Source organism: Rousettus aegyptiacus, unplaced genomic scaffold (genome assembly GCF_014176215.1).
Source record: "Rousettus aegyptiacus isolate mRouAeg1 unplaced genomic scaffold, mRouAeg1.p scaffold_m13_p_2, whole genome shotgun sequence".
Classification (NCBI taxonomy): domain Eukaryota; kingdom Metazoa; phylum Chordata; class Mammalia; order Chiroptera; family Pteropodidae; genus Rousettus; species Rousettus aegyptiacus.
In genome coordinates this window covers 75,671,872-75,688,983 of record NW_023416295.1, presented here as the reverse complement: position 1 = coordinate 75,688,983, position 17,112 = coordinate 75,671,872, and the positions used below count along the sequence as shown (strand labels likewise).

The 17,112-nt window shown below is 32.3% G+C and overlaps 1 protein-coding gene and 1 pseudogene across 2 annotated transcripts in view; one reads left to right on the top strand and one right to left on the bottom strand.

Moving 5' to 3' along the window:
• Window positions 1-17,112, top strand: part of RAB3GAP1 (RAB3 GTPase activating protein catalytic subunit 1) — a 76,972-nt gene that overhangs the window by 25,149 nt on the left and 34,711 nt on the right. For both annotated transcript variants that reach the window (XM_016164025.2, XM_016164024.2), the window contains exons 6-10: window positions 5,720-5,839; window positions 6,714-6,879; window positions 9,573-9,672; window positions 12,229-12,310; window positions 16,015-16,083. In XM_016164025.2, the coding sequence (XP_016019511.2) occupies window positions 5,720-5,839; window positions 6,714-6,879; window positions 9,573-9,672; window positions 12,229-12,310; window positions 16,015-16,083 (537 nt within the window). The remainder of the gene's footprint in view (window positions 1-5,719; window positions 5,840-6,713; window positions 6,880-9,572; window positions 9,673-12,228; window positions 12,311-16,014; window positions 16,084-17,112) is intronic.
• LOC118614607 lies at window positions 4,078-4,196 on the bottom strand (annotated as a pseudogene).

Sequence of the window (17,112 nt, the reverse complement as noted above, 5' to 3'; positions counted from 1 at the left end):
TTAGTAGAATTTGCCATTGAAACCATCAGACCCTGAAGTTTTAACTCTATTCAGGTGGTGGTCCCTTCTAGGGTCCAGGCTTTAAGCAAAAGTCTCGGGTCTAGTTCCTTGCCTCGTGTACACCCATATCCCTTGGAAGCCATTCAAAATGTTACAACCTCTGTACTGATTTGGATTGATGGAAAGTCCACACATAGACAATGCTTCAATAAATCTGGAAGATACAGAAGAAAGTTTAGGTTACTTTGTAAAGAGATTGGTGACATCATTGAAAACATATACAACTTACTACTCCCAGTGCCTCATAAGCAAGGGCCTGGTTGTGGATGATAATATCCGAGTGATAATATGCTTTTGGAAGCATATTTTCCAAAACTCATCACCTTATTTATATTTATTAGGGGCTGGGGTATTCTTGGACATAACCTAGTCTGGAGATATGCCACAGACTACCTCGATCTCAGAGTTAAATAATTCACATTATTAGTGCTAGGCTAAACCACGTGGTATTCTCAGACATTAACAGACTTTTCCTATGTCATTCTTAGGCTCTGTAGTCTATTAAAGCATGGTTAATTTTGCAGAAATGTCTGTGAGTCATACTAATAGCTTTTAGTGACAAAACAGCTTATCTTGTAACATCCCAATTCCTAATTCCTAGCTAGCTGTTAGGGCCAATATTCAGAGTAGATAATTCCCTGGGTTTCTTCAGAGTCATCTTGCATGCTTGCTGTTGCCTTTCAGTTCTCTCTTTCTGTACTCCAGTAATCTTTTCATTCCTTCAATTATCAGGTATTTCGGTGTGTTTGGGGCAGTGGAGGAGTCTTTGTCATGTCAGTCAGCCCTATTGCTTTCATTTTTTTCATTTGATCTTTCTTAAAGATTAAAAGGTCAACACTCTGACTTTTGAGAATTTGAAAATTAGGCATATTAAAAGTACATGTGTTTTCTTTTTTTAAGACAAACATTGTTTTGAAAACATTTACTATGAGCCAGATACTGGAATAACATGGGTAAAATATGATCCCTGTTTCAGTAAGCTTTGGGATTAGTAGGGAGACAGATAAAGCAACAAATGGCAACACTATTATCGATAGATGCTCTCATAGAGTACAGCACAGAGCTTGATGCATACTGAAGAAAGTACTCCCTTTTCAGACAGATTGTTAGGAAAGTGTTTCCAGAAGAGGCATTACCTCACCTGAATCCCGAAAGATAAGAGAATAAGCAAGGGGAAGTTAGTTAAAAAGATATTTAAGGAAGAAGATTGATTAGAAGTGATGGTGCTTAAATTAAGAATTTGAAACCTGCAAATAGTTTTTAGTAAGCCTGGAGTATAGTAGCAGAAGATTGAAAATAGCAGAAGATGAGAAAGGATCGGTATATTTTGGGCCTAATGTGGATGAGGCATCTTAAGAAGATTTCATAATGTACTCATCCTTCTATTTTTTTATAGAATTTTAAAATTATAATTATTAAAAATTAAAATTCTTATAATTTGTAAGATTATAAATTATTTGCCATGCTTCTTAGTAACTGAAGAATAGCATACACAGAAGTTTTCACCTATAAATACTTTACAAAAATTTAAACAATAATGAAGCAGTGACATTGGATATTTGAAACTGTTATGCAAAATATTCATTTATACCATTTATATGCAATTAGTATAGGTTGACCCTGTCCGAATGAGTTAAAATGCTTATATGATTAACTTATATTTTCAAATCAAACTTTAGAAAGTAGAATTTTGACATATGTGTGATAGTTCAAGTTTATTAATATAAATCTATTTTGATATCTTATAATTTCAGTTTATCAAACACCTGTCAAATTAACTCTTAAGCCTATTTAACTGTTTTAAGGGTATTTTATAAAACTAGTCTTTAAAAGGTATCTGGACATGATCAATTTTTATGGTCTTGGCAAGATAATTGATCTTAATGATGTGATTAGTTGAATGCTTCTCTCCACCTTTTGATATATCAGTCCTTTAAATATCTTCTAATGGTTGATTCCTGAAACCATCACGAGGGATATATATCCCCTTCATAAATTGTTATTCCTTAAAATAAATAGGCCTGGAAATGACACAAATTAGCATTAGAAGACATTTATGCCCAAATATAAATTCATGAGATCTTTACTGAGCAGAGATTTTAATAAGGCAGGATAATGAACCTCTGTACCTCATAAAATGTCCATACCCTAAAACCTGTGAATACAGATAATGTGGCAAGAAGGAATCAAGGGAAAAGATGGAATTAGGGTCACTAATCAATAGACTTTAAGATTTATCCTACATTATCTGGGTGTATCCAGTATTAAAAGTGGAAGAAAGAGGCAGAAGAGACTCAGCGTCAGAGTGATGTGATGGAGAAGAACTTGGCTTGCTGTTGCTGGATTGAAAGGTGGAAGAAGATGGCCATGAGCCAAGGAACAAAGGGAGCCTCTAGAAACAGAGAAAGGCAAAGAATGGATTCTCTCTTGGAGCCTCCAGAATGAATGCAGCCTTGCTGTGATGCTAAGGCACATTTATATTTAAATTTAGTATTTAGTATACTAAATTGTTTTATCTGTTAGAAAAAATAATTATATTATTAAAAATTGCCATAGTGGGATTCTTATTTTTGTAGATATGTTTAAGCTCCTAGTAAATAAATGACTAGTAGAACTTGCAGGAAATATAAAGATTTATAATTTAATAAGTTAACAGTGATATCTTGTTTTAATTTTTATTTTCCTAATCACTAGTAAGGTTGAACTACTTTTAATAGTATTATTAGCCATTTATATTTCTTATTCTTTAAAATATATATTAGTTTTACTCTTTTTTTTTTTTTTTTTTTTTTTACTCTGGTAAAACATACATAACAAAATTGACTATTTTAATTAGTTTTAAATGTACAATTCAGTGGCTTTAAGTACATTGACATTTTTGTGCATTTACTCTTTATCACCACTCTCCATCTCTGGAACTTTTTCATCATCCCATATTGAAACTCTGTATCCATTGAACAATAATTCCCCATTCCCTACTCCCCCAGGCCCTAGTAACCACCATTCTACTTTCTTTCTCTGTGAGCTTGCCTGCTCTGTGTAACTTATAAAAGTGGAATCATACAATATTTATCTTTTTGTGATTGGCTTATTTCACTTAGCATAGTATCTTCAAGGTCCATCTGTATTGTAGCATGTATAGATTTTTCTTTTTTAAGACTGAATAGTAATTCATTCTGTGTATATGTAGCATATTTTGTTTATCCATCTATTAATAGACATTTGGGTTGTTTCTCCCTTTTGACTGTTGCAGATAATGCTGCTATGAACATGAGTGTTAAGATATTTCTTTGAGTCCCTTTTAATTGTTTGGTTATATAGGTCATTCTATGACTAAAAATTTTTAAGAACCACTGTACTGTTTTCCATAGCACTTGTGCTGTTATATTCGCACCAGTTGTGCTCAATGGTTCTGATTTCTCCATATCCTTGCCAGCAGTTGTTTTCTGTTTTGTTTTTTATAATAGCCATCCTAATAAGTGTGAAGTGGTATCTCACTGTGGTTTTCGATTTACATTTCCCTATTAGTGATATCGATCACATTTTTTCTTATTTGCCATTTGTATATCATCATTGGAGTGATTTCTGTTCAGGTTTTTGTCCACTTTGTATCTGGTTGCTTGTTTTTTGTTGGTGATTTTTGCTCATATTTTAAGCCCCCACTTAATGTTTATTCACTTGAAGAGAGCATGGTCTCAGGCCTCAGATCTAGTACAGAAAGTAAATCAATGACTTATATTGGTTCTTTAAAGACAATAATAGGAAAAGTACATTAGAGTTCAGAGAAGAGAGCATATTTAACAGGGTGATGAGGTGGTATTCAAAAGGGATCTATCAGGATTTTGATATTCAGTAATGGCAATAGAGTGGGTAGGTAAGCATTTCAGGTGGAGAAAAGAAGACAGGATAAAATTTTTTTTTCTAATTTTTTTTTTTTTGGCGAGGCAACCCTTGGTTGACCTCACAGATTGCAAGGACCTTGTCAATTTACAATCCCTTTTTTAAAAAAGTTTTTTATGCCTACAGCACCTGGTCTTCCTGGGTGGTCTCCCATCCAAGTACTAACCAGGCCCGACCCTGCTTAGCTTCCGAGATCAGACAAGATCGGCCTTGTTCTGGGTAGCATGACTATAGGCTCAAGGATAGAATTTTATGGTAGATAAAAGGAAAGTAGTTTATTTTAGCTTGTTTTTAATGGGAGTATACACTGGCACAGTCTGTGTGTGTTTGGAAAGAGAGGAGTTATTTTGGCAACAGCTATCAGTGTTAAAGATACAGATGTTCTTTTATTCAGCACCTTCTAGGAATTTATCCCCCAGACATATTTGTAGAAATAGACAATCACACTATCGTTGCAGCAGTATAGAATTGGAAGCAAAGTACTTATTTTGCCATTTGTGTATCATCATTGGAGTACAAAAATCAGTAGGGGGATTAGCTTTAAAAAAAAAAGGTAGAAAAATATATAGTATAATCTTAGTTGAAGATAGTGTTGGTACATCATGAACAGATAGAATATTTCTGGAAGAATAACAAGAAACTGTTGACAGTGGTTTCACTGTAGTGTGGGGAATGGCATGGAAAACGTTTTCTTGTTTTCTTTCTTCCAAGGACATTAAAAAGAAAAAAAACAGCTATTTTTAAAGATGTTTAGAGTTTAAAATTCAAAGCTCTGGGTTCCTTCCAGTATTTGATGCACATGTACTTAGCTAGTTTTGATTTTAGGGGTAGGAGGGTGGAAGTGAGGCGAGAAGATGAAATAGGTTTTTGTCATCTAGACAATAAGCAGATTATGGGTTGGACTTTTAAAGAAATTTTTATTTACTGCCCTTTGGAGGATTTCTTGAGGAGAATGTTCATAAAAATAAGCATTCACAACTCTTTACATATCCAGAGTTAAAATAAATTAGGCAAATGAGTAATGTCTTTCATAAATTATTTTCTGTATTTAAAAATAATTATTAAAAATACATTGAGAAGGGAATAGCACAGGAGTTTTCAGTAGGCAAGATCACCAACCTAACCTTACATGTTTATAAAGTTTGGCTGCAAAATTCTTGTTTTTAAAGGACTTGACAACTAAATGGAAAGTTTTCATTATTGTAAGATATCATAGCAAGAGTAAACCATTTTCTGATAATTTGGTGATTTCTAACTAATATGTTATTGAGTAAAAAGAATAAAAGAGTTTCTTATATGATACTTAAGTAAACTATGTTCTCACTTTGAGACAGCCCAAATACATCATGGCTGGTAATTATTTTCCTGCTATTTAGGGAATCTGTCAAACTTTCTCTTTCCACGTCAGTGGACTGAATGTTATCAGTTAATTAAAGCAAGACTTCAGTGTTGGTTTTCACCTTTTGTCTTTACAACTAAACTTTTAAAGCTAAACTATTATTTCATGTTCTTTGTGATCTCAGCAAATTGCTTCTAATTGGAAAGAATAGAGGGGAAATCATAGTTGAATGATGGAAGTATTTCATTTAAATGAAGGAAATTCAAGTTGTAGGTTTAATTGCCCTTAAAAAGAAACACCTGTATTTTAAACCTGTCTTGTTAAATTTCCTTCAGGGAAATTTTTTCATGTTATTTTTAAAATATTTTTTTGTATTCTGAAGTTTTCCCATGTTTAATTGTAGTGACTCTTTTTTTAAAGGTATGGATTGCGAGAATTCGTGGTGATCGCCCCTGCTGCAAACAGTGATGCTGTTCTCAGTGAATCTAAGTGCAATCTTCTTCTGAGTTCTGTGTCTATTGCTTTGGGAAACACTGGCTGGTAGGGGGACATTTTGAAAAACTTAGACTATGAATTAAAAACTTTTAAATTATATTTTATGAAGGAAAATTGTTACTAAATGATAGGTTTTTTTTTTAAATTATAATTACGATTAGTACTTGTACGTTTTTATAATGTTGAGACAAACAAAAAAATCTTTAGGGAGAAAGGTTTGTGAAGGGAAACTTACTGAATACTCAATGAATATTTGAAATGGAGAGTGAATTGTACTTTTTTTGGTGCTTTTCTTACATCTGTTTAGTTTATTTAAATTTTGTTACAAAATCTAATTTTAAAACTTGAAGACAGCATTGCCTTGTTAGATCTCAGCTGGGAACACGCTCATCAGATGGCTCAAATTTTTTGATTCTCTGCACATGTCTGCAAATGACTGTGAAAGTACTGCACTATTGATTTTGGGGTTACAAATAAAATTTGGTGAGTAGGCTGATTTGAACATGGAAATTGGTGAATAATGAGGGTCAACTGTATCTTCAAATGATAAAGTAAAAAATATTTCACCATAAGTGTTGGTTTAATTCGTATTATGTAATACCTGTGAATCAAGTTTTATCATGACTTTGGAAAGGCTACTATGATATGATTGTTTTTATTGAAGAAAATTTTTATTCTTTTTTCCTTATTCAGCCATTTTAAAACAATTCCCTGACTACAAGTGCCATTAGGTGATAGTTTCTTCAGTTTACTAGTGTAAGGAGAAAAGGGATTAAATGTGTCTTTGTTACCAGTCTATGGAGTCTTTCTTGTTTAGTGCTTTTAAATATTTGAGATCAGTGTAATGTAACTGGAAAATTTCGAGATTTAGGAGGTTTTCAGTGTTTAATACACTTAAAGTCTGTTCCTGTTCCTATAGCCAGGTGCCACTCTTCGTGCAAATTCATCACAAATGGCGAAGAATGTATGTGGGAGAATGTCAAGGTCCTGGTGTCCGAACTGATTTTGAAATGGTTCATCTTCGAAAAGTGCCAAATCAGTACACTCATTTATCAGGTCTGCTGGATATCTTCAAATCAAAGATCGTGAGTTGGCATTGATATTGTCAGTGTTATCTGGGATCAAGTAGCAATTTGGTAATTTGAGTATGTAGAAATATTTCTCTATATCAATAATGTAATTATTTAGAAAAAGATGTAATTGACTATAAAATTACTGTCATTTAAATAGTCATCAGTTAGGTTTTTAGTGAACTAATGTTAAAGAATAATTAAACTAATTTTGTTTGTTCAGTTTGTTAACATTTATCTACTGTTATCTCTTTCTTCTGTAATAGTAATACAGCAGGTCTTCAAATAATGTTTTTTTGTTCAACATTGTTTCATTGTTTCCTTATAATGTTGAGAAAAAAAATCAGTTCCCAGTTGGGGCCACTGTGTGTGGAGTTTGCGCCTTCTACCCATGTCTATGGGTTTTCTCTGAGGCCTCCAGTTTCCTCCCACATCCCAAAGATGTGCACGTTGTCCCAGTGTGAGTGAATGTGGGTATGTATAGATGTGCCCTGGGATACAAGGGTGTCTTGTCTGGGGTTGGTTCCCACTTTTTGCCCTGAGCTGCCAGGATAGGCTGTGGCTACCTGTGACCATTAAATGGAAAAAGCAGGTTGGAAAATAATTCTCTTGTTTTTATTAATGTTTCTTAAATGTATGCATAGCTCCCATTTATTTCAGTGTTTAATATTTTGGGGTCTTTATTTAGAAGTTTGGTGACATTTTTGTGACCCAAAATATGCTGTAGGAACTTTACTCTTGTTGATATCAAGTAGCCCATGGTAAAATTGATTTTGTTATATGTCGTTTTGTTTAAAGTTTCAGTTTTCAAGAACCTACCCATGATGTTAAGTGAGGACTTACTGTATTGCCAGCCTCCTCAGATAAGTGGGCTTTAGATAGCTCCTTGTTTGGGACTTTGACTTTTTTTTTTTTTTTCCATGTGTGCGTGTGGTGGGGTGCGTTGTTACTTATATTAGTGAAGGATTTAATGTATATCCATCAGAGGACTATTATGTAGTTACAGTTGTAGGTATTAATTAATAGGAAAAGAGATTCATAATTAAGCAGAAAATAACTAGTTACCAAATATACATAATGTACATACATAACATCCCATTTATGTTTAAAAAAATATGCGTATGCATATGAGTTTGGAAGAATGTATACCATGATTTTATATTCTGATTGTTGATTTGAATATTTCTCTCTTTTAGAACTACATTTCTTCATGTTTTGGAGAAATTTTATTTGCCGGACTATTTTCAATGAGATTTTGTTTGTAGGCTCATTTTGAATGTTTAACATTTAAAATTTTCTCTCCCATCATTTCTAGTGGTTTTGTAGTTTTGTGGTTGCTCTCTACTGGCAGAATATTTTAGAACCTCATCTTAAAATTGTGTTTGGAGCCTTGTGTTTTTTGGTGATATTTGGGATAATAGTATATTCAGTCTTGGAATTATTAGCTTGTTCTCTCTGGTCATAAGACTAGGTTTTGTTTTTTTGTTTTTCCTCCTCACACAATAACTCTCCCTAGTCTTATAGCTTCCAACAAAGCCACTGTACCAAGCAGGAGTGCCCTGCCCCAGTGACTGTCTTAAACAGAGAGAGAGTCTTGACATACCCTTACTCTGGGTGAAGTACTTTTGGGTCCATTTAGTGCAGTCTGCAGTACTAGTCTGTCAGCTGCCTTCTTCTGTACCTGAAACTCAGCAGGCATATGTCTTGAACCAGATTTACCTTTTCTAGGGACCATAGAGATATTTATTGTCATATTTGATCCTAGCTGTTTCTTTTTGTTTTTGTTTTTTTTCCCTCTTTTCTATATTTATCTACATTGCTAGGCAACTGAAGCAGAGGTTATGTGTCAAAGCAACCTTGTTATGGTTTCTATTATGTGCCTTATAATGGGTGAATGTTCATTTGATATCTAGACCTAGCTAAAAAGTCGATTATTCCTGACTAGCCAGAATCTTACCTTGCTTCTCTAGGATACAAAAGCCCAAAACTGAATCATCTTTTTTTGGCAGCCACCTTATATGGTGAATTTAGATTGAGTCTGTGTTCAGTTAAAGTTACTGGCGACATTTATAGATACTGCTGCCAAGCCGAATGTCTCTTATTCCTCCTGACCTGCAGTATATGCAACACTTAGAAACTGGCTAGATGTGCAGAACAGTATTGAATCGTCATTTTCACAAGCTCCCTAGGTTATTCCTATACCCATTTAAGTTCTATTACACATTAATATAGATTAACCATTATTAAGGTAAGCTGAGAGCATAGGATGTTTGGATGATTCAATTCAATTTTTTATGATTTTTAATGAATATAAAAATAAATCTATTCTTTTAACTAATTTGATTCATTAATAGAAACTATTTTGCATGAGTGATCATTTGTTTTAGTCTAAAATTTTGGTTCAGTATTCAAGACTGGCTTTAATTTGAATTTGTTTTTATTTAAAAGAAAGACAGCATTTTCTCAAACCTAGTCTTACACTTCATAATTGTTTTATTTAAAAGTGGATCACATTTTTTTCACATTCATCATGAGTGAATAGTAAGAAATTATATTTGTGTAGTTAAAATCACATAGGCTATTTTGAAAGAGTATTTTGCTTAATAGAATTTAATATCTTATTTCCAGGTGGTAGCTTAAACAGCTTTATTGTAATGTAATTTGCTCTCTGGCATTGTTTTTAAAGACACTTTGCATTTATTTCCTAGGGATGTCCTTTAACTCCATTGCCTCCAGTTAGTATTGCTATTCGATTTACCTATGTACTTCAGGATTGGCAGCAGTACTTTTGGCCTCAGCAACCACCAGGTGATATAATTTAAAACTATATTTAAAACAATAAATAGAAAAAATATATACTCAGAAAGTAAAATTAACTGTGTGTTTCAGGTGTGTTAAATTTAAAATATTTATAATTCATCGTAAATGTAAAGTTGCTGATTTCATTGCCTTTATCATTTTTTTTCTCTTAAAAAAGTTCTGTAGGTTGTAATAGAAACAGTATTACTCAATATTTGACAATCTGTCTTTGAAAGCTAATATTACGTACAAAGCATCTGATCTCTGCTGTGGAACATCATGTGCTGCAAATTAGTATGTAATGAATGATTGAAATGGCTGTTTTAGAATATAGAGAAGCCACCCTCATAAGCTTAGGATAAACATGCAGAGAACCTTTTAGAGTTTGAAGAAGAGTGCTAAATAAGGAAAGCAGAAAAGAAAAAAATGTGTATTCGTACATATATTTATCACGGAAAGAGCTATAATATATTTAGCTTGCATTTGATAAAAATGTAATTAAAATCAGTTTATTTGTTTAGCCATTGATATAGTAATTCATTCAACAATCATTAATTATTAGCCTATAATAGGCCAGACTATGCCAGGGACACAAATATGAACAAGATGTTATGTAAATTATAGAAAAGCTCAGCCTGATGGACATGTAGCCTAATTAAAGTTTTAGTTCCTGGTTGTTTCTCTTACACATTAAGTGTACTTATGTTTAAGTATCTAATAAGATATTTACTACAAACTTATATAAATAATTACAAGGATTTTCCTAGCCTGAAAAAATCTTCAGTCTACCTCCTTCAAAAAGAAATAAATAAGAATAAAATAATATTCTTTACTGTTTATTTTTATTCCAATCAGTTGGTTATTTATAGGATTCAAAATAATCAGTAGTCTTGGTATGATATTAAAATTAATGTAATACATCCTTAGCTTTTGGTGGTTATATATTCTACTACCGTTCTATTTTATGTACCACTGGATAATATGAAGCTAATGTATAGTAAAAACTGCAAATAAACTACAGCACAGAGAAGTAAAAGCTAAGCTGACATTTATATTAGAAGAAAGACTCAAATATTTGTTTTGGTAATTTTAGTTCCCAGAGAGCAATCCCCACTAGAAAATTTGTAGTTGGCTTCTAGTTAAAAGTTTAAATTCCTACCCTTCTTTTCCTTTTTTCAAAGGCTGCTCTATTATTAGTCAATTTTAAAGATTACCAAGAATATGCAGTCTGTTGATGATCTGAGAACAAGCCCAAGAACCATAATCTTAGCATTATAATTCTGATTGCTAGTAAGACCTTTGTTAATGTTTTATTGCCAATTTTTTTTAATGAGAATAAAAAATATTAGCGAATCAAAGACCATATAAATTTTTAATATTTTCTCTTAAAGGGAGAGGAAGAATTGAACATGTAATATGGGCCAGACACTGTGCTTTGTATTTTCTTATTATTTCATGTAATTCTCATTTAACTATGAGAAAGGTATTATTATCTTAATAGGGAACATAAATATCTTAAAGAACATAAATGACTGGACCAAGGTCATGTGGTCACCAAGTGATAAAGCTCACATTCAAATCTGGTCAGACTCTTAAATCCTGTGATCCTTTCATTTCACAGTGTTACTTCTCAACTTTTAATTCAGTTAAACCTTTTGTATACTTATAGTCTAGTAATAATTTTTTATTTCCAAAATGTGCTTATTATAAATTTTGAAGCTCTTAAAAATTGACATCTTGTAATAAAACTAGTTGTGATATTTATTATTGTAAGCATTCTTTAGTTGGAAAAATGGAATGAATTGACTTGAGAAAATTTACTGGATCAAGTAGTTGAGCCATGTTTATTTGCTACTTTTAATAATTTAGGGTGTAGATAATTGTCAAACATGATTTTAGCAAGTCTGAGAAGTGTTCATAACTCAACAATAGACTTTAATTTAGGAGTTTCTAGTATAGTATTAATAATTAAAAATAACCATCTGTATTATTTCAAAGAGAAATAAATTCTTTTTGATATCTTTTAGTAGTGTTTATTACTTTTTCAACCCTTTAAATTCTCCTCTAATCTCAGATAGCGTTCATAATGGAAAGGAAATTCTATGGTGGACTGTAAAGATTTCTGTGTACTATCAACTGAAATATAATTTTATTAATAATGACATTTTCTATTCAGAAATCGACAGCAAAACTGATGAATGTAGGTTGGTCATTTAAATTGTTTAATATTTAGGTAATCTTTTAGATGATGTTAATCACATTTTTAGAAAATGCAAAAGAATTTTACAGAAAAATTGTTCTCTTCAGTAATATTTAAGGAATATTTTAAGAAAGTTAAAGTTGGAATGTATGGCTTGAATGAAACACTAGATAAATAGGAATCGTGTCCTTTCACTATAACTTTCTTGGGGGATGTCTTTAAAACCTGACTTCTTACTCTCCAACTTGCTATTTGTATTCTTGATGTAGGCACTTTTAAATCTATAATCTCCCAGAGGGCCAACCTAACTAATTCTTATTGCTATGTTTTTTGCTAAATAATGGAAAAATATTTCTTTTGTTTAGATATAGATGCCCTTGTAGGAGGAGAAGTTGGAGGCCTGGAGTTCGGCAAGTTACCATTTGGTGCCTGTGAAGATCCTATTAGGTGAGGATTTCAACCCTATCATTTGAATTATGGGACTTTTAAAATTATATCGATATTGATTTTACTGTGCTTTATAATACTGTAGCTTCTTGAAATGAATCTAGTACTGGAAACAGACCTATAACTAACAATATGGCAATCTTTTTTTCCTTCTGTAACTTAAATAAAAGAGGCTTTAAAATAATACAAAAAATATATATAATATCATTTATTGATTATTCCTTATAGAAGTGATTCTTGGTCTACTTTTTCAGAAACATTTCAAATGTTGAAAACACAGAAAATGTTATATATGACAAACTTTCATGTATCCATCACCCAGAATTAACATGTATTTACATTTTTCCTAACCACTTTTTTAAATGTACAAATTAAGGCTTAAGTAAGAGATATAGGGGTGACCTCTTAGGTTATCCACTTGCTTTTCTAGAAGAGCTACTGAACTTTAGGAAGAAGTTGTTTCACAAGAAAATGTAGGGCTTGGAAAATTTAATCACCAATAGCAAAATATTTGGAAAGTATAAACAGTACTGACTTGAAAACTATCTTATTTGTTGAGTTAAATTATTTGGTTAATTAAAAAATGTATACAGATGCATACATGCATTCTTAATACTCTCACATAAGGTAGAAATAATAATACTTTTAATTTAAAATTACTCAAGAGAGAAGATAAAGTGAGCATCTTTTGTATTTGATATTTATTACATGTGACAGGCAGTATGCTAAATGAGGAAGGTAACAGAAGTAAATAAATCAGATAGTTTCTGCCTTCTTGGCATTTATTGTCTACTCAGAGGTAATAGGCTTAAAATTATCATCTAAATAATCATATAAGTTGTGGGAAAATTTGAAGGAAAAGTACAGGATATAATGACAGTAAAATGAAGAACTAGTTTAGATTGAGATGCTATCGGGGAAGTGTTCTGAAAGGAAGTAATATTAACCTGAGTCTCAATTAGGGGAGGACTTACTCAGGTAAAGAGTTAGAGATCCACCATTCCATGTGGAAGGAAGAGCCTGTGCAAAGGGCCTTGATGCAGGAGTTTGGCTAGTTTATTGAAGGAAATAGAAGGCAGCAAGTGTGGCTAGATTATAGTGAGCAAGGGGAAAACGGTATAGGGTAACTTATAGGTAGATTTATGGCCCTCCTACTGATTTATTCATTTGAATTTTGCTTAGAGGAAATTTTAGGAGGAGAGAATAAAATTGACCTAGAGTAGAAATTTGAAGGAATTAGTTCTTAAGTATTTCTTCCTAATTTTAAATATGATTTGTCAACAGAAATAAGTGATTGAAGAAGAATGCAAAATAAATTGGGGTAAAATGGTGCATATGGTAGACCATTTACATCTTTTGGTGATTAGCAATTGTGGGCACTATGCTTTTGAAAAGGAATGCTTGGCAGTGGAAGACAAAATGAAGAGGAGGGTTTTTTAGTGTCCTTTCTCCTTGTCAAAGAAATCGTTCTATAATTAGATGGAGAGGAGAGAACATTATTGTAAAAGCTTAGAAAGTGAATCTGAGGTTAATGCCTAAAATTGTTCAGGAACTTACCATTTTAAACCTCTAATCATCTTTGTCCTCTAATAACATTGTTTATGATAATTTTTTTACTTTAAAAATTAGTTGCATGGATTTAATAATTCATGATTAGCAGAAAAAATTTAGAAATCATGTATAAAGCAAAAATCATATAGTTATTAGTCATGCTTTTTAGTTGTAAACCGTAGTAGTCAATTCAGACTAATTCACACAAAAAATCAATTTATTGGAAAGGTATCTGGTAACTCAAAGGTTTAATTGGGACTATTGTAAGACCTTACTTGGAAAATATTCTTGAGCCAAAGGTGGCTAATTGTCTAGTTCATAACCGAGGTTACACTGCATTTTTCTGGAGTGCTGGTACCGCTATCACAGTGAATTATAAACTGAATTTGGGGGTTCAGAGTCTCGGACTGGAGTTGCCAGTTAGTTGAATACCACCAAAGATCAGAGAAATAAAGTAATGGGCTCTTTGGCTTCTATACTCTCCAAACATAAGAAGTGGATTTGGAATCTAGACCGGAAAAAAAATTTACTAAATTCATAATCGCATACTCATAGGTGATCACTGATTACAGCTTGATATATGTGCTCCCAGACATTTTTTTCCTATGCATGAATTTGGTGTATACATGTACCATGTTTATGGTATGTATGTGTACAGGGTCTACAAGACCACCTTCAGTTTCAGTGATTTGCTAGAAGGACTCATGGAACTCAGCAGTTGTGCTCATGGTTATGATTTATTACATCAAAAAGATATAATGCAACAGCCAGCAAAGGAAAAAGGCATATAGTCTGAAGTCCAGAGCAAACTAAGAACAATCTTCCTTTCCCAATAAAATCACAGAGGACACACTTAATTCTCCCAGCAATGAATTGTGATAACGTGTGACTGGCTATCTGCCTGGGAAGCTCATTAAAAGTTTAGTGCTTGGGGTTTATCGGGCTGGTCACGGAGACATGCTCTGCTTAGGATGTATCAGAAGCAGATATTCAGCATAAACCATATCATTTGTACAGATAGGTTAGGCACAGTAAGCCACTGTAATCAGGGAATGGTATGAACTCTTCTGGAATCCAGATTCCCAGATGCCAAGCAGAGGGCCAACCTTGCAAGTATCCCTCCTAAATATTAGGCCTGCTATGTTAACTTTTTTTTTCTTTTTGCACAGTATGTTGTCACCCTCTACATTTTTCATGGTTTTATTTCTTTATAATTTTACATGAAAACTTTTTGAAACTTATTATCCATTTATATTGAGAAGTCAGCGAACTGCGACCTGTGGACCAGATCTGGCCAGTAGCCTGTTTTTGTGTGGCCAATGAACTAAGATTGTGTTTTACATCGTTAAGCATTTTAAAAGAAAAAGATAAGAATATTAGAGAGACAACATTGCTCACAAAAACCTAAAATATACTCTCTGGTCTTTTTTAGAAAAAGTTTTTTCAAAATTGACATGTAATTCAAGTACCATAAAATTCACCATTTGAAAGTGTACAATTCAGTGGTTTCTAGTATTTACAGAGTTATATAACTGTCATTACCATCTAATTCCGGAAAACTTGCATCATCCCAAAAAGAAATTCCTCACCTCTTAGCTATCATTTTTCCCAATCTTCCTGGGCTCTCTCACTCCAGGCAAATACTACTCTACTTTTTGTCTCTATGGACTTGCCTGTTTGGGATATTTCATATAAACTGCATTATACAGTATGTTGCCTTATGCTTCTGGCTTCTTTCACTTAGCATAACATTTTTAAAGTTTATCCATATTGTAGCACGAATCAATACTTCATTGCTTTTATGGCTGTATAATATGTATGGATAATACCACATTTTATTTACCCATTTATCAGATGATAGATATTTGGGTTATTTACACTTTGGGTCTATTATGTATAGCATGGTTTTTTCATATATGCAAGACATTTAAATTCATATGGCTGAGCTACCATTTGCTAAATTAGTTGTTTCCATTTTTATTGTATTATAAAGAACACCTTTTAAAAACATACTTGGTGTGTATATTTCTGGTTATTTACTTAGGATACATTTCTAGAAGTAGAATGGCTGAGTCAGAGAGTATTTATATATGTATATATACATATATATAGTTTTAAAGCTTTTGAATGTATTTTATGTTTTGTTATTTTAGTGAACTCCATTTAGCAGCTACATGGCCTCACCTGACTGAAGGTATCATTGTGGATAATGATGTTTATTCGTAAGTATATTAAGAGCAGTACATTGAGATTCAAATATTTCAGTAGAATAAATTAAGTGGTTGGCAGTTTTCCTTTTTCTTCAGCTTCTGATAAGGTTGGTTGATTTTTCTGTTTTTAAAGATCACTTTTTAGACTGATTAATATGTATTATAAATGTGTTTTAAGGTGCTAACTTTGGGGATGTGATCCTTAGCTCAAGGATAATGAATAATCTGAATCTTACTTGGTTGTAACAAAGATGTCTCTAAGCAGTTTGGGACTGAGTGCATTATTCTTTTGAACCTTTCTTAGCTGGTCAGAAGTATTTCATGAAGTGTTTTGAAGAGATGATCGTCATCAGAATATGGGAATCATATTTGATCATTAAATGTCATAACTAACAAAACATCTATGTCATATAGGCCTATGCAGTGGAAACAACTTGAAAATTACAGCAAGCATCATCTAGGAAGAATGTGGAAAAAGAGGAACGTAATTTTAGTACCATCTCATGCTTGATGCAGAACAATGAGAAATAGGACACTTTTCTTTTCATAATTAAAATGTATTTGCTGATGGCAAAAGTAAAATGAGCTTTCTTAATAAGGTAATTTAGGTAGGTATAGAGAAGAAAGTAAAGACTACCTACAATCCCATTACTTTAAAAATAGCCAGCTAGTATTTTGTGGTGTAGCCTTTTTAAAAAAACTGATTTATAATTGACATATAACATCATTAGTTTCAGGTCTATAATAGATTAGATATTTTTAAAATTTAAATTTATATATTAATTTGCTTTATTCATTTAATATTTTACATTTTTTGTGCCAGTAAATGTAGATCCATTTGTCATTTTTTAAATTGCTGCATAGTATTCATTAAGTGGATGCATGATCATCTATTTAATTAAAAAAATGGGGCACTTTTCAGCGAGTGCAAACTTTTGTAGTTTTTTTTTATTAATATTGCTGTAAAAAAATTATTTCAAGTGATTATGCATACTTGGTTATTTCTTGTTCCTTTTTTATTCTTAAAATGGAATTCTCTCA